Genomic DNA, 16235 nt, shown 5'->3' on the forward strand with positions numbered 1-16235 from the left:
CCGCCCTCCGTGCAGTGGGGGAGGCGCGCAACATCCGCCGCTGATGATCCTTCGGACCACACTCGCCAACTCGTTGTTATCTGCAGCCATTCGCAGCCGCGCGCTGGCCGTAATCCCATCACGACAGGCGTGCTGCTGCTGCTTATCCTCTGCGGTCGACGGCCCCGTGGCAGCGGCTGCTGCACGACGATCCCGAAGCAGTGCACCACCACCCTGTCGCGCGGCCTGCATGCACGTTGCCGCATCAGGCGCTCTCGTAGAAAACCACATGGAGAGGCAAGAGGAGAAGAACAAGTGCTCGAGCTTGCTATCATAAGCCACATCCGCCTGCGTCCAGTCCCGCCTGTCGTGAACAGTGGAGGCAGCACCGCAGATTTGCTCCTCCTCAACACCGCTCCTCCGCCCCTCTGCAGGCTGATAGACGAGTGCAGGAACTAGTACCACATCCAGACCCAGCACCCGCTCCCTGGACCACTCTCTGCGCGCGTGCATGCATCCGGCTCCCTCGCCGTCATGAGCGCACCGCATACAAGGTGAGCAGCCACCCGCGCGGGCATGGCTGGTCTGCTCTGACCACTGCCTTTGCAATGGCTCTGCGACCACCCAGGGCAGCGTCGAGGACACCGAGTCCCTATACTGACCACATCCAACCCATCAGGTCTCTTCGCGATGTCACCAAAGCCCTACAGACCCATTTCACCGGCTCCAAGGTCCCTTCGAGCCTACCCAACGAGAGCCGCCGCATGCTGCAATCGTTCATCGATGAACACGAGGGCGAGATCGATCGTGACGAAGCGAGCCGAGCGAATCAGGACTTGAAGTCCTTCTGGGATAGGCACATTGCGGGGAGCACATCGCGGTTGGGCGCTTTTGTAGGCGTGTTGCGAGAGCTGCGGCCTGCTCTAGTGAACGAGGATGACATCTTGGAATGGTATCAACTGGCAGCGAGGCCCGTGGTCAATGCCACAGGTCACAAGAAGGCCGCTTTGGAAGACGCGCAAGAGTTCATTGCGAGCATCCTGACATATGATGACGACGAGCCCGACTCCACCCAACGAGAACGCACACTGAGCCGGGTCTGCTCTGACTTGCTTAACATGTACGTCTCGCGGACACGGGGGCTTACGGAAGAGGATGGTTACATTGCACCCGAGCTCGCTCAAATTTCTCATCAAGTCGAGACTGTTCTGGTCAACTTTGGCAAGAAGCACCCGAGGCGGCTTTTCTACGGCCTGGATGATATGATTGTAAAGGCAGATACACGACTGCAGGGCTTGACCTTGCTCAGCTCTTTCCTTCGTCATCAGGCGCCGCACCTCTACCAAGTCACGCGGACTCCGCTCGTTGACAGTCTGTTGAAGTGTCTGATGAACGACACTTGCACGACAGTCCTCTCGGTCGCACTGACGTCCCTGATCATGCTCTTTCCTCATATCCCGGCTTCGCTCAAGGATCGACTGCCACGACTATTCCTGGTATACAGTCGTCTCCTGTGCTGGGAGCGGTTCTCAGCACTAAGTGACGATGCTCAGAAGAGCCTGGTCACGGATGATCGCATCTCGTCCAGTCCGTACGATCATGACGATGTTGGAATCGATGTGTCCTGGGAAAAATGTCGACCCCGCGAAGACTCGACAGAAGCGGCCACGCCGGAGCTCAAGATGTACTTTACTTATCTCTACGGATTATATCCGCTCAATTTCATGAGCTACATTCGCAAGCCGCGCAAATATCTACGAACTGCCAACTTTCCAGGTGCCGATGACTTTGATCTGGACCAAGCGGTCATCCGCAGCAGAAGCGAACAGTTCCGCCATGTTCATCTACTTCATCCCAACTTTTACAACCTGACCATTGAGGAGGAGCTTGATGATCCAAAGTGGCCCAAGACGGACCCGGCAGACGTGGTAGCAGATTGCCACGCCTTGGCTATGGATAGTCAGAAGTCCGTCTACGCGAGCCCTGGGCCGCCGCCTACCAGCAAATTGCCTCCCTTGCCGTTGCCCCCTGTACCACCCATGCCGGCGCAGAGTCACGGCGCCATCTCCCCCGCAATCAGTCATACGAGTCTGCGCTCAGGAACCAGCTGGCGAGATACTCAGTCTACTGCTGTCGATCCCGAGAGCCCAGTACTCGGCCCTGCAGATAGCACAGAGCTGTCGCGGCCGAGAAGTAAAGGTGCAGGCAATCCTTCACTGGAAGACTTTCCTGTTCCGTCAAGTGGTGTTCAATCGAGTTCAGATAAGCAAGACTTGTCCTCGACGAATCTAGCCTACCTGCAGCGGGAATTGACTCTGGTCCGCAACGAGTTGAACTTTGAGCGTTGGCATAAGGCGCAATACTCCCAGCACATTGGACAGCTCATGCGCAAGAACGTCAAGGATGCGACTGTAGAGGCAGAGCACCTCAATTTGCTCAATGCCAATCGTGCGCTGAAGCAGCAGCTTGAGCAAGTACGCAGCGCACGCGAAGCCACAATTCGAGACTCTACTCTCACTCGCAAGCAGGCAAACAACCTGGAAGCGAACATGACGGAGCGTTTCAATAAGCTGAAGAAGGAACAAGAAACATGGGCAGCGGATGCCGAGGAACTGCGCAAACTTCGTGCGGAGATGAAGACGTATCGTGATTTGTTGAGTGCATCCGAGGCGCGCGAGCTTCGAACATCGCAAGATCTTGAGATGGCCAAACGAGATCTTGAGCAGGTGCGAAAATTGGAAGATCAGCTTGAGGAGGCTCGTCGAAAACTTCGCCAGTTGGAGTACAAAGAGTGGGACTTTGAGCACTCGAAACGCGAGCAAGAGATGCTGGTGAGCGAAAAGGAGACTCTGCAGATGCGGGTTCGACGACATGAACAGGAGATGGAGCGCACCAAGCGCATGTACAGTGATCGCATTGCGGAGCTGGAAGCATCGCTCGGGTCCAGAGACAGCTTCGATCGGCCTGCGACGTCTGTTGGAGGATACACAGATGTGTCTGCGGCTCATGCAACAACGCTGCAAGAACTTGACGATGCAAGAGAGAAGCTGGCTCAGCTAAAGAAGACGCATGCTCGATTACTTGAGCGATTCACTGACATGGAACTGGAGTACCATTCGGTCAAGACGCAACTCGCACGCTTGCAGGGCGTTCCTGAGGATGAGTATGATGGACAGAAGAGCGCCAGCAACGTGAGGCAGTCGAGGAGTATGTCTGGCGGCGTTCGGCCCGGGGTCATCGCCAGCATCTACGACATTGCGAGCGAGTATGAAGCGCCGTCCGAGACAAATTTGACGAGCATCAGCAGAAGCGATCCGACCCCAAGACACCACATGCCCAGCATACCTGTGGCGACCGTCACGCCGCCTCGGAGTGAGGCCACGGTGGATAAGAGTGCCGGTTTGACGTGGAAGCCTTCGGTGGCGAGAACTCAAAAGAGTGATCAGAGTGAAGCCTCCCTTGTGTACAATAGGACTGCTCCTCTTGCGGCCGACGAGCAGAGTGTTCTTAGTGGGACCAGTACTGCTAGCGACGGCAAAAAGGCAAAAATTGATGCCAAGAGCGAGGTGCGAGTATATGGGCGTGGTGAGTCGTTGTGGAGGATTAGCACTGGATCACAGAACAGTATACTAACAGCTTTCAGGTGGAGCACAGAACATCAAGCTGAAGTCCAAGGATGAGCAGCCGAAGAAGGCAGAAAAGAAGGGTGGGTTTGGGAGTCGACTGGGGAAAGGGTTGGGATTGGGTTGAGAATGAACGTCCGCTTTAGATCTCTGCGCACTAGTTGAAGGGGCGGACGCATAGCGAAGATGTACCACTTGGATGGCCTGCGGGTAATGAATACTCACTCGAATACCGAAAGGCTTGACACGATTTGCACAGTGTCCCAAGCGACAGGACACCAAAGGGCTCGTATGACGGCTACAATCTGCGTATCTTACTTGTCCTGATTGGTCAGCGTGCCAGATTTCACGTCACGATAATCAGCAGCTTCGTTTTCGTACCCTTCTCCGCCCATGCACTTGCAACGCTCAGTTTCAGCTACGATACGGCTTTGTAGCAGCGCGGAGCAAGGCTGCTTTGATGCTCAAAACACATCTCAGTCATCAGTCTGCTGAAGAACAGAAGTTTTGTTCCGACCATTCAATGCATGTTGTAATGTGGAGACCTTTCCATACGAATACACGCTCATAACTCCCGCGCGCTGGAGAAGAGCGTAGGGAAGACTCTGAACGCCGCCCACGTGCAGCCAATCACTCGATCTTCGATTTGACGTTCAGCCTGAAAGTCGGATCGACTTTCGAATTAAAATTCGATTCGATCTTCAATTCGACCTTCAATTCGCAATTCAATTCGATCTCCAATTCGACATTCTGTTCGATCTCTAATTCGACATTCAATTCGATTCTCAATTCGAACTCCAATTCGAACTTCAATGCGATCTTCAATTCGATCTTCAATCCGAACTTCAATCCGAAAGTCAATTCGATCTTCAATTCAACAATCAACTCGATTCAATTCATTGTCTCGCGATTGTCTTGGATGTGTCAACTTCTGTGAGGCCTCGTTTCGTGTTCTTAGGTCAGTCTGGTTGAGGTTGGTGTACATGACTTCAAAGGATGCGCAACAAGAGCTAACACGCTTGCCGCATAGCCATGAGCTTGAGTTGCCCGTGTTCGAAGACTACCTGCGATTGGCACTAGTGACACTGCACACTGTATGCGACCCTCTGTTATACATGCTCGAAGGCGGGCACAATGCAGATTTCAAAAGCAGTCAACAGAGCTGCATCGATCACAACCCAATACTGTTGGACCTTAACCCGTTGGCGACCCGCTAAGAGGTTTTGCTGTTGTATACCTTGGACAATGGTTTGCCACATCAATCCTATTATGGTGTTTGCAGCATGGATCGGGACTTAGTTGCAAGCACTCTGCAGCGAGGATTCGAAATGCCTCAGCGACGAACAGCTTCTGGTCCAGTCTAGCGACCGTGAGCAGCGTGATATGATGGCTCCAAAGCATACCGTATATATGGTAGAGAAGCTTGTGTCCCCGTAAGTCGCCATATTGCCGATTGATCTGGTCTCGGCATCGACGTGAACTCACAAACCTTCCCACCAGAGGCATCGTGTCGAGCGCAGGAGATAGAGGCGAAGGCTATGCAACCTCTTCGACTGCGTTCTGCGAGAGACGAGGAGGTGGGCAAACGAGTCAAGCTTGGTCACACGCCAGTGCCGCTATCCTCGGTTACTCGCTGCTGCTATAGGTTGGTCTGGCCGCGCCTGTGATGAGACGTACAGAACTTCCATCTGCCTTCCCGAAATGGTAGCTGCAGGACGCCACATTGCGGCCAGATCAGGTCAGCACAAAAGGCTATTTGATCACTCGAAGCTCTTTCCATATTGCTTGCGCTTCTCATCAACATGCAACAGACGCTTCGCAATCGTTCAGCCTCGAGTCGATACAGCTGCATATCGTAACAGTAGCGATTACCGTTTCGTTCATCGCTAGCAGCCTGCAAGTTACCTCTTCGTAGTGATGAATTTCAATGTGCGTTAGTGGCTGAACTTTGAGCTTCTGCCAGCCGTGCAAACAGTGACTGACGCGCGTTAGCCTTTGGAGTGCTGAACGCTAGTGGCTGACAGCTATATGTACCAGGAGAAGTGTCGGTGATTGTGGAGCATGACAGGAATCTGCTCCTCCTTCCGCCTCTGACAACCCACAACAAGGGACACTCCATCTTCACCCATTCAATGAAACTCTTTACAAGTCTGACGCTTTTTGCGGCAAGCTTGGTAGCATGCAACACGTCGTGCAAGATCGAGAAGGGCATTGACCGTCCTGGAGGAGACTACAGGTCAGCCAAGGTCTACTCGTTCGATGACTGCGGGAAGCAATGCAAATCTGACAAGAAATGTGCTGCGGTAAATGAAGCATGACAGTGGTCACAACATGCACGGCGTCTGATTGGTGGTTGCAGGTGAATTACCACAAGGACAGCAAATATTGCTATTTCAAGAAAGAGGTCAAAGCGAAGAAAGCAAACGGTAACGTCGACGGGGCTGTGTGTCGACCGACTACTCCCAAGAAAACGACGTCTTCTTCTTCCTGTTACCGATCCTCCTCGACCTCTTCGAGCACCAGACAAACAACTACAAGCTCTTCGAGCGCTACGCAAACAACTACAACCTCTTCGAGCGCTACGCGAACAACCACAAGCTCATCCTCGTCGTCCACCAGTTCTTCTTCCACGACGCAATCCACGACGACACGCTCCTCGAGCACCACATCGTCTTCATCGACGAGCTCTTCAAGCACCACGTCCTCCACTACAGTAAGCTTCTCAGAAGATCAATCTAGTAAGACCGTCCTAACCCCTTCTGCAGACAACATCATCAGTAGCAACCACTACAAGCTCTAGCTCTACAACAACAAGCTCTTCTTCTACAACAACAAGCTCTTCGAGTACTACGACGACGACACCTTCATCAACAACAGCTTCGACTACATCTTCTACAGTAAGCCTCTCACACAATTCAATGAAACATTCCTGATCTCTTATACAGACATCAACTACCTCGACCTCATCAGCAGTATCCCGACCGACTGGTGGAGTGCAATGCGATCCTGCACAAGCCAACAATCTGCCTGCAAGTGGTGGCTGTACAAACTGCTACTGCGCGCCCGGTGTTGACGGTAATGGATATTGCAACAGTGGCCGCTCCTCCTCCAATTTCAGATCATGCCAAAGCAACTTGGAATGCAACGCAGACGAATTTTGTAAGCGAAACGTCGGCGACCCGCCCTTCTGTACCAGCTCGGATGGATGTCGTTCTACCTACCAACGTCCACCCAAGTAGCAGCTGTCAAGCTCAAGCATAGTGGTTGTTATCATTCAGCTGGATGTTACGAAGCTCCCTCCAGAGGGGGCTGAAAGCCTGCTGGGCAGCGGAGTGTGCCTGGACGCGATGCACGAGAGGAGAGCGTTCGCAGAGGATTCTAAGAAGCTAGGACGTTTTGCATTTCTGCCCTTAGTTATTAGTCAATAGTAATCGCTCGAATCGTTCTGTCTTGCCAACGCGTTCAGCCTTTCTAGCACGATGCTGCTCTGACTCATAGTGGCTTGCATACTAGGAGATCAATCGGGTCTGAACGAGGTCAGAAGGGGTAAAGACAAATCATACTTAGGAGGCTTCACACGCCAATTCCACGGGCAATGTCCAGAGTTTCAGGCGTCCAACAGAGCAAAGCTGAACAGGAAGGAGGGCCTCGCGTGCAGTGTTGTCGTCAGCGAAATCTCGATCTACACATGCTCCGACCACGGGCCAGTGGAATCTTTCTCCGTCGATGCGGCCTTGTTGAGCTTGAGCAGCAGGAGAAGTCTTGGGGAGAGAGACTAGAAAAGTTTCAGGGCTCTCTCTGGACCTTGCCGTGCCAGAAGGTTTTGAGGGCTAGCACCCAGTGCCGCGCGGGCTGTTATGTTTCGCTGGGAATGATTTGCGGACTTCTCGACGCACTTCACATGTATAAAGTCCACCCAAGCGTTCTCTTTGAGCCAATCTCTGAACACAACGATAGACAATAGAGGCTTCAAAGTGTCTTCCCGCGAGCGTCAAGCGGGCGAGCGTTATAGGAAGGCAGAAAGGCGTTAGACGGTATGTGCATCTCGGTATCGATTGCACGTCAATGTTACTGCTAGGTCCAGACACCGCGCTCGACTATCGAACCACAGGCTCCCAAGAAGCCGCCACTAGATGCTACTGCTTATAAACTTAAGCGATTAAAGAGAATGGTCGGCACGTCTCTGCAGTGAGTGGCGTGCACATATGCAAAAACTTGAAGGGGAACTGCTAATGGTCAGGCGCTGCTAGGGACGAAATTGAAGCAGCTGGCATGGTGAGAAGGCTACCTTTGATCGCAGACGACTGAAGTGCGGCAGGTCGTGCGACTGGCAGCACAAACCTCTAGCCTTCGGTTCTCCGTACATTTCGGCTCACTGCTAAAGAGCGTGCGAATGTTCCTTACGCGTCTCAGACGCTCGCTGCTGCAGCCGACCGAGCTCGTAAGAGACACGTTGGGCCGGCGGCCGTTTAAGAACGGCATCTTCGCGCATTCTCTCACAGCAAAGACAGTGCAAGGCTAACGGAGCCAAAATTTCAGTCGTTTGCTTCTCTGAGCTGAAGCAGATCCCCTAGTCTGTCCTGACCGAAAGTCGGCCTAAAGTCCTGCAGTGTCGTTAGTCGACATGGGGACTGCTCGCAGGTTATAGTTAGCTAGCTGGCATGCAGCGAGTCAAGTTAGTATGTAATGGAGATGGCTTCCGCGCCAAGCATTAGCATGCATAGCGGTATGTAGGACGAGACGACAACAAGCAGCCGTCGCTCTGGATATAAGCAACTAGTAGCAGGACGCGTAGCGACGCGCAGTGCAAGGAACTCTAGTAAATTGGGGCGGCAGGCTAATCTAGCTAGACTAAAAATGACACACGGGCAACTAGAGGAAGCTGGGACGTATAGAGGAAGCTTAGACAATGTCTAGATGTTCCTTAACTTTGCAGCTAGGCTAAGCCGAACGCATCGATTAAGCTGCTCACGAGTCTAAGGAGTTGCTGATCTAGTAGCTTTTACACTCGCTAATTACTAGTAGAGAGGGAATCAAGAGCAGCATTCGAGCCTGCATAGAGGAAGACTGCGCCTCGCTAGCTAGAACGATATTCGATTTGCAGGCCTAACATGCTTCTCCGTCTATAGAGCGCCCTGCCCAGACGTCTTAAGTCTAATCGCTACCATCTGCCATGCGACATCGCCTTCGTTCCGCCTGCGAGCAGATGGTTGCAATGTCGCGATATACCCGCTCTGCTGCATTAGGAGCGTCTCGAACGGTTTCGACGTCGCGTAATACAAAGTAAAATCTATATCATAGGCAGCGACCGAGCTTGGCGTGAAACAGCTAGTAACAAGACAGATAACGTCGACAGCGACGGCTTCGCGCAAGACAACAAGCTAAACCCCCAAACATAGACGACGCATAGCTTACGCTCTCGCGGTCATTTCGTTCGTCGCCGTTGCCTAAGCACAGCATAAGTAGCCATGAGATCGGTGTTTCAGTGCGTCGATGTCGGCAGGCTCTACATCATCTTGGCAAGCCTAATAAGTCAGATTTGGTCATCTTCGTACGGAGGTCTCATCGTACGCCAGCTGAACAGTGTCTGTCTGTTCTCGCTGTGTTGCGTCTTGTTCGTCGTGCGTAGTACGGTGCAAAGTTGCTTAGTCTCGCTCCTCGGAAAGCGTCGGTAGAGATACCGCCGCCGAATCTATGCCCAAGATGCCTATGCTCTACCGCCTTCTACCTGAGTCCTAGTTAAGGTTGCTAGGCTTCGAGAATTGTATACTAGGCGTCTTCTTTCTGCTTGCAGGCCAGCTTAGCCTGCGATGGCGACGGAATTTGTTGACGCGGCACGGGACAAGGTGGGACACACAATGTCTAGTCTTGCTGCACTCTATCCCACATGTCTCGGCGTCTTCCAACCTTCCCCGGCAAGCGTCGTAAAGCTCCACTCTATGTCTGCACTTGTGCTTTACACTTTGTACCAATGGAAGTCGCGTATACGAGGTGGAAGAAGGCGGGAGACATGATTGTAGAGCTTTCTATACGCAGTTCCATAAGTCTCGACTTTTCCCGGCGTTTCCCTGCTTGTGCTAGCGAGATCCATCCCGTGCTAGCTCTCTGGCGCCACCACAGAGACAGAGGACCGCGGGACCTAGTCGAATTACCCGGGAGAAGGTGAAACAGACATGGGAAATGTTAAGGCTGCTTTGTTCTACTTATTCCAAGTCTTTCCCGTGCTCTTCCGCTCCATGCTATGCTACCAGCTGCGTCTCGGCACCGCTAGAATCACAGGTTGCCGGAACTCGTAACAAGTGCATCCTATAGGGCAGGAAACATGCGGGAAAAGCTTTCTCTAGGATATCCCGCCTAATCCACATCTGTCTTATATGCTTGTACTGCGTTCGTAACTGCCCATGCCCGAGCTCGAGTGAGGCAAGGCGCAAGGCTGCCGGGGCCCGTATAGACTACACGGAAGAAGGTGGGAAAGATGCGGACGAAGCTTTGTCTGGTATTCTCCGCCCAATCTACGTCTTTCCCGTGCTCTGTTACTGCTTCCGCGACTCTCCGCGCCCTCGCTTGGTCTATGCAAGACCCGAGGCTGCCGGTATCCGTAGATAATATACGGAAGAAGGCGGGAAACACGCGGAAGAAGCTTTTTCTACTGTCTTTTGTCTAATCCACGTCTTTCCCGTGCCCTGTTACTGCTTTCGCTACTCTCCGCGCCCTCGCTCAGCTCGCTCGGTCAATCTGAGGCCCAAGGCTGCCGGGACTTATATATTCTAGACGGAAGAAGGCGGGAAACACGCGGGAGAAGCTTTCCGTAGTGTCTCCTGTCTGATCCACGTCTGTTCCATGTTGTCCTACCTGCAAATATAGTCTCCGCGCCGGGGACACGACTGGCTCCGAAGGTAAAGCTATAGGGACTCGCGAGACAAACGTAGAACAAGGCGGGAGATGCATGGGGAAAGCTTTCACGTCTATGCCACATCCATTGCAGGTTTTCCTCCTAGCCAATACGATCCTCTGACCTAGGGACGACCTACTTGTAGCCTACTGGCATGGAACTCGCAAGGCATGCGTGCATCGAGGCGGGAGACACATGGGAAAGGGTTCCCTAACTCTTTTCTATTAATTCCATGTTTCTCCCGTGCTCTCCCGCCTATAACATCGACCTTGCCTGCTACAGGCTGGCCTACGCACCACTTCAGCCTATAGGAAGTCACTATGTACACATGGAAGAGGGCGGGAAACAGAAGGAAGAAGCTATTCTGACTCTATTCCATCACTCCCAAGCCTAGTTTGAGTTCTCCCGCTAACACCTTTGTGCATCTCTGTCTCGGGCTGCGTAGCAGGTGCCCTAGCCTTAGTGGAAGTAGGCACTGCTCGGTGGAACAAGGCGGGAAACACATGGAAGAAGGTTCTCTTGTACTCTTCTACCTCTCCTAGGTTCTTCGTTGTGCTCTCCCGCTTCTATTCCTATAGGTTACTGTCTCGAGTTGCCCAGCATTTAGCCGACCCTATTGGAAGTGGCTACTAGTCCGCGGAACAAGACGGGAAACACATGGAAGAGGTCCCTCTCATGCTGTTCCATCAAATCCAAGTCTGGGCTACAATTTCCCACCTTAAACACCAGAAACCCGATCCGGGGTTGTGTGTAGTATGTCATCGGAAGACGGCGATAAGAGGTGGAAGAAGGCGGGACACGCGTGGAACAAGCTTCCTTTAGCTTGTATCATCTCTTCCAGGTCTCTGCTGCGTTGTTCTGGCAGTACTACCTACTTCCTGCGCTTAGTGCAGCAGAAATGTGCCTGCCCAAAATCCTGCGGACACGCGGAACAAGCGTCCTCTAGCATATCACCCCTGTACCAAGTGATCACCCGGGCCCAGGGTCATGGCACATAATCTTCATGTAGTTTGGACGAGCCACGATGGCCTACTAGACATGCCTTTTGGGAGGCATAGCAAGCAGCGTCGACGTAAAGTGTTTGCGTATGCACGCGGGTACAAGGTCTACTATCGCGAGAAGAAGACCGCTGTTAGGTATTAACCAGCTTGTGCAAGTCAGCATGCGAACTTGCTGCTACACTTGCTCGAGAGGACCTATGTTATGGACGGCAGCGTGCTGGACCTTGAGACGCGACCTCGCAGCTCGCCGTCTTCCGCTAGCATTAGATGCTCAGGTCATCAGCTAACGCGAGAGCAAAGCTCGGTGGAACAGCTGCCATTTTGCGTGCGCCTCGCGCAGGCCGAGGCTCGTAGTACATAGAGGATCGAAAGTCTAGCTGCGCCATCTAGCATTCAGTGCGCAAAGCGCTAGCAACAGCAGCGTATATACGCGCAGGACAGTAATTCAGATATCGGGACGTCGTGTTAGAGCGAGGCATTAGCAGCGTAGCAGAGCTGCGTGCCTGATAGCGAGCATGTCTCGCAGCACTACGTAGTATTATTGCTATAGCGTGCTACAAAGCATCTATCGCCGCGTTGCACCGACCTTTGCGTTAATGTAAGAGGAAGCTAGGCACGCTGGGCTATACGAGGCGCTGTCGCAGATTGACACAAACACGCTTTTATGGAGTATCTGCGAAAGCCGATCGGTTGCACGAGTTCTGATCGTGTAGGACCTTTAGCGAAACATTCGAGCTCAAGGCGATCGAGCTCCTTTCAGAATCCACAGGACGCACAGCATCTGCGTTTAAAAGAAAATGCCGCAGACGTGCGCCGAGGAACAACAATGAACGTTGCTGGCGTAGTGTTGTTACGCACCAAGCCCCTCACCGTTGGGTCTAGCTTGGCGGCGAGAAAGAGAGGTGTTCAACACGTGCAAGATCTGAGTAGGCTATAGACGGCAGCAATCACGAATCACCAACTTGCACATTTAACGCTCGTCTCTGTCGCGTCTTCCGTCTGTTTCTTAAGCGTCTTACCGCGCGTGTACATAACGCACTTCTGCTAGCGAGGACTGTGCACGGTCAGAGGAAGCACTAACCACTAGTGCAAGCTCGGACGTCGACACCTTGCTATACGCCTGCTTGCTCGTCTAAGCTAGGACGTCTTGTATCTGACTTCTATTAATGTCGAGCGCGGCAGCGCAGGAAATTCGACCCTTGCACCTAGACTATGTAGCGAGCTACTAGCGCTGCCGCCGGAAATTACACCTAACGCATCCGGGCGATGCGGGCGCTGCTTAAACCTCTACACTACAAGTACCGCGCCTGGGCCTAACGCTACAGGATCAGCTCCGCAGGCGACGAAGCGAGCCCTTGCCGATCGAACGTTTTCGCGCGGAGCTGCACTAGCGCTTCGAGAAGGATAAGACAGCCGCGGTAGAGATCACGACTGACCGTCCTTACACCTGGGCTTTCTGTGGAGAGATGCTAGAGTCTAGCAAATTCGTGTGCATGCCAATCTCCTTGGGGCGCATTACAGCCTATGCGCAAGCGCGATGGCAGATCCGATTGCGGCAGACAAGGACCTTTGGTTCACCCAAGCAAATCCCGCAGCAAGCCCGCACAACAGGCACATCAGCTGGGGCAGCATATCAGTCGAGCCAAGATAGTGGTGGAGGCAGACGACGCCAGGCGTAGCCTGATTTTGCGAAGCTGAGTAACAGAGGCGTGAATAGCTTGTCTCGCTGCCATGAACTTGTAGACCAGGAGGCCCATTTCAGTCACTCGTGGGAGGTCAAAGTCCGGCGCGGTCATCCATTCTACCAGATCCTGTTTCGAAGGCGTTGGCAGTGCCCATTCCGTTGGTGCCATGTCTGAAGGACGACATCCAAACGCGATCTCCGCAGGAGAATGTCCAAGGTGCGCAATGTACCTCGAGTTCACAGCCTTGGTGCGACGAGGAAGATCAACGTTCCAAGTTGGATTCGTTTCAACGTATCCTCTCAAATCTCGTTCCATGGTTACCTCCAATGGATTTCATCATGGTGCTTTGGCGAATGTCATTGCCCTTCTCCACCATGCCCACTGATCTCGAGGTACCTGAAGGTGAGAAGGTGATGTGGATTCCATTCTTCTTGCAGAACTGTTTGATCGATTTGGGGTTGTGCCCAATTGACTTGAATCAACAGGATGGGACAAAGTGGTCTGCAATTCCGGAGCGGAGAAAGGACGTAGTTCTCGGTTCATCGCATCATTGCAGTTTTGCCACGAGGGCAGAGGGCCCTGAGCTACACCAGGCAGAACACACCACGTAATCGAGTCAAGACAGTAGAAGATGCCGTGCTGGGCCCTGGTCGACTGTTCGTCAATCCACAATAACCAGACTAAGCTTGCTGACTGTAGTAAGCTGCTGCGCCCTGGCTGCGCTTCAAGCGTAGCGTTCCTCGAGTCTTTACGAAGCACCGGGCAGGGTCTGTTGGGCTGCTTCACGGCGGACGATAATACCTTGCTGCTGCTGCAAGTCTACCTACCCGACGGAGAGGACCTGATCCGCCAGTTCATGGCTCTGCAAAGACGATACCCATGTGTTACGAGATACAACACGTTCATGTCCTTGAGCGCCAGCGTGAGAGCCTTACGATTAGGCCTCGCATCTCACTACGGACGTAGCAGATGAACGTCGCGAGTGACGGAGTTGTCCAGAGGCACGTTTTTGGTACAGAAATACGATCGAGCAGGAAGCATCAAGCAACCCACCTTGGTTTACGAGTCTGCACATCAGACAAACGCTGCCAACGCAGGCTTGTACATACCCATTGCCTACGACTTGTTCGAGCGACCCATCAACCTGATGTCATTCGCCATGTTCAGCGGAAGATGTGCCAGCATGCGTTTTCAAGCACCTGGCTTCAGCGACCGGCCAAGGCTGCGTGTTCCCATGCCTTAATAAAAGCATCAGGCCGTCTGTCGCGCGCACTGACGCAAGAACCATTGTGTCACGAGATACAACACATTCATGCGCTTCTGTGAGCAGATGCACCTCACGAGCGACGGAGTTGTCCAGAGGCATGACTTTGGTACAGAGAATTGTCTGCGATTGAGCAGGAAGTTCCAATTATTCCACGGTGGTATACGAGCCTGCACATCAAACAACGGCTGTCAACGCAGGCGTGTACGTACCCATTGCCTACGACCTGTTCAAGCAACCCATCAACCTGATGTCATTCGCGGAGTACAGCAGAAGATCTTCCAAGAGCTTCAGCCACCGGATCGTTTATCAGTGCAGACCCAGTGATTGTTAGCAATCTTGCTTGTCTAGTGTTTCCATGCCTCAGCAAGAGCATTAGGCTAAGAGAGAGGGATGTTCAGCTTGCACTTCGACACCCCATGTACCTACCGACGGACTACAAATGTCCCCATGAGGCTCAACGTAATATGGCCGCAACTCGTAAGATCGAGCGAAGCATTTGTCATACGGCGCACGATGTTCCTCAGATGTTTCGCGGCTGATGTCAGAGTTCTGCAGCTTCATAACAAGATCGAGTAGAATGCTGAGCTCGTCTATCTGTCGTGCGCACTGACGCTTTGTACTCCAAGCTACGAGTTAGACAACTGCTCGTCCAACCTCAAAGCCTGTGCGTAGAATGTGTTATTCGTTTCACACGCCACCTCTCGCCCCGAGGTCTAATGGAGCGACAGATCGAAGTTCTACTCTCCACGATAGACTGCTTGAGCCAACCCCACACACATGGCGCAAACTGGCACCCGCGATCTTCGTGGCCTTGCTTACGCTCTATAGGAAACGATGGGCTCCGCACGCACCATACACAGTGCTCCGATGCGTCGCACCAGCTGTTCGTGCAGGATCGCTAGAAAGACTGGTCTGAATAAACGCCCTACGACTTAACAGTGCGAGTTGTTACGCAGGCCGCTTGCCCAGCTGACTATAGAACGACGAAAGTGCAGTTTGGCAAGTAAAGTATGCGAGGACCGAATTGTATCAGTGTAGACCACGGCTGCGCAACAAGAGAGGCGCTGTTTTTTGCATGGGTCTATGCCCTAGCTAGCAGGCTATTACGGCCGTGCACCTGCTAAGTAGAACTTAGCATCCTTTACGAACATGCCGCTGCCGCTGTAGCCATCAGATCGACGCCCTGCCCACCAACCCCGTGTATTTAAGCTTCAGATAGTCGCGTTCATCGCTCCGGGCGTTCTTAGCAGGGTGCGCGGTTCTGCAGCAGGAAACATTCCTGCTGTAAAGCGTAAGGCGAACCCGTGGCTGAGGATTGGCCTGTGACCCCAAACCTTGACCTGTCAATCTCTGACACAGCGGCGGCGGCATAGATGGACCTAATGATCGATGCCGCCGGTAGCGTGTAATGTTATCGAATTTCATCAGGCCACTGCAGTGCGGCTATTGCACTGCAAAGTTCTGGTGCCGTTGTCCATGCGGTCGATAGTGAAATCACAACCTGACCAAATCACAACGGAGGTTGAGTCGCAAAGCTAAGCAATTTGCAGCGGCTACTTTCGACGGATCGTGCCTTCTGATGGCAGGGCGCGGTACCTTCGGAGCGAGTATCACTCGATAGCAGACTGAATATGGCCGAGTTCAAAGTGCATCCGGGTGTCAGGCAGAACTTTATAGCAAATTCCTGTAAGAAAATCCCTCGATTGCCTGCGTCGCTGCACTTCAGAAATTTCGCCCGTAGGTCGCGGAAACCTGCAGCTCTTCGACAGCTTCGTGTTCTACCATTTC

At 52.9% G+C, this 16235-nt stretch overlaps 3 protein-coding genes across 3 annotated transcripts; 2 read left to right on the forward strand and 1 right to left on the reverse strand.

Annotated features, from left to right (window-relative positions):
* Positions 1-587: 587 nt before the first annotated feature.
* On the forward strand, positions 588-3729 carry CKM354_000459700 (uncharacterized protein; the record flags this gene model as incomplete). The annotated part of the gene is made up of 2 exons (XM_044799838.1): positions 588-3564; positions 3623-3729. The coding sequence occupies 2 exons, from the start codon at positions 588-590 to the stop codon at positions 3727-3729; spliced, it is 3084 nt and encodes a 1027-aa protein (XP_044655773.1).
* A 2005-nt stretch (positions 3730-5734) lies between these two features.
* CKM354_000459800 (uncharacterized protein) lies at positions 5735-6402 on the forward strand (the record flags this gene model as incomplete). Its single annotated transcript, XM_044799839.1, has 4 exons — positions 5735-5905; positions 5962-6028; positions 6070-6315; positions 6368-6402. 4 exons carry the CDS (start codon positions 5735-5737, stop codon positions 6400-6402), a joined length of 519 nt encoding a protein of 172 aa, XP_044655774.1.
* Positions 6403-13111: 6709 nt separating this feature from the next.
* On the reverse strand, positions 13112-13495 carry CKM354_000459900 (uncharacterized protein; the record flags this gene model as incomplete). Its single annotated transcript, XM_044799840.1, has 1 exon — positions 13112-13495. The coding sequence occupies one exon, from the start codon at positions 13493-13495 to the stop codon at positions 13112-13114; it is 384 nt and encodes a 127-aa protein (XP_044655775.1).
* Between the last annotated feature and the right edge of the window lie 2740 nt (positions 13496-16235).

This window comes from Cercospora kikuchii (genome assembly GCF_019650295.1).
Source record: "Cercospora kikuchii DNA, contig_00003, whole genome shotgun sequence".
Classification (NCBI taxonomy): domain Eukaryota; kingdom Fungi; phylum Ascomycota; class Dothideomycetes; order Mycosphaerellales; family Mycosphaerellaceae; genus Cercospora; species Cercospora kikuchii.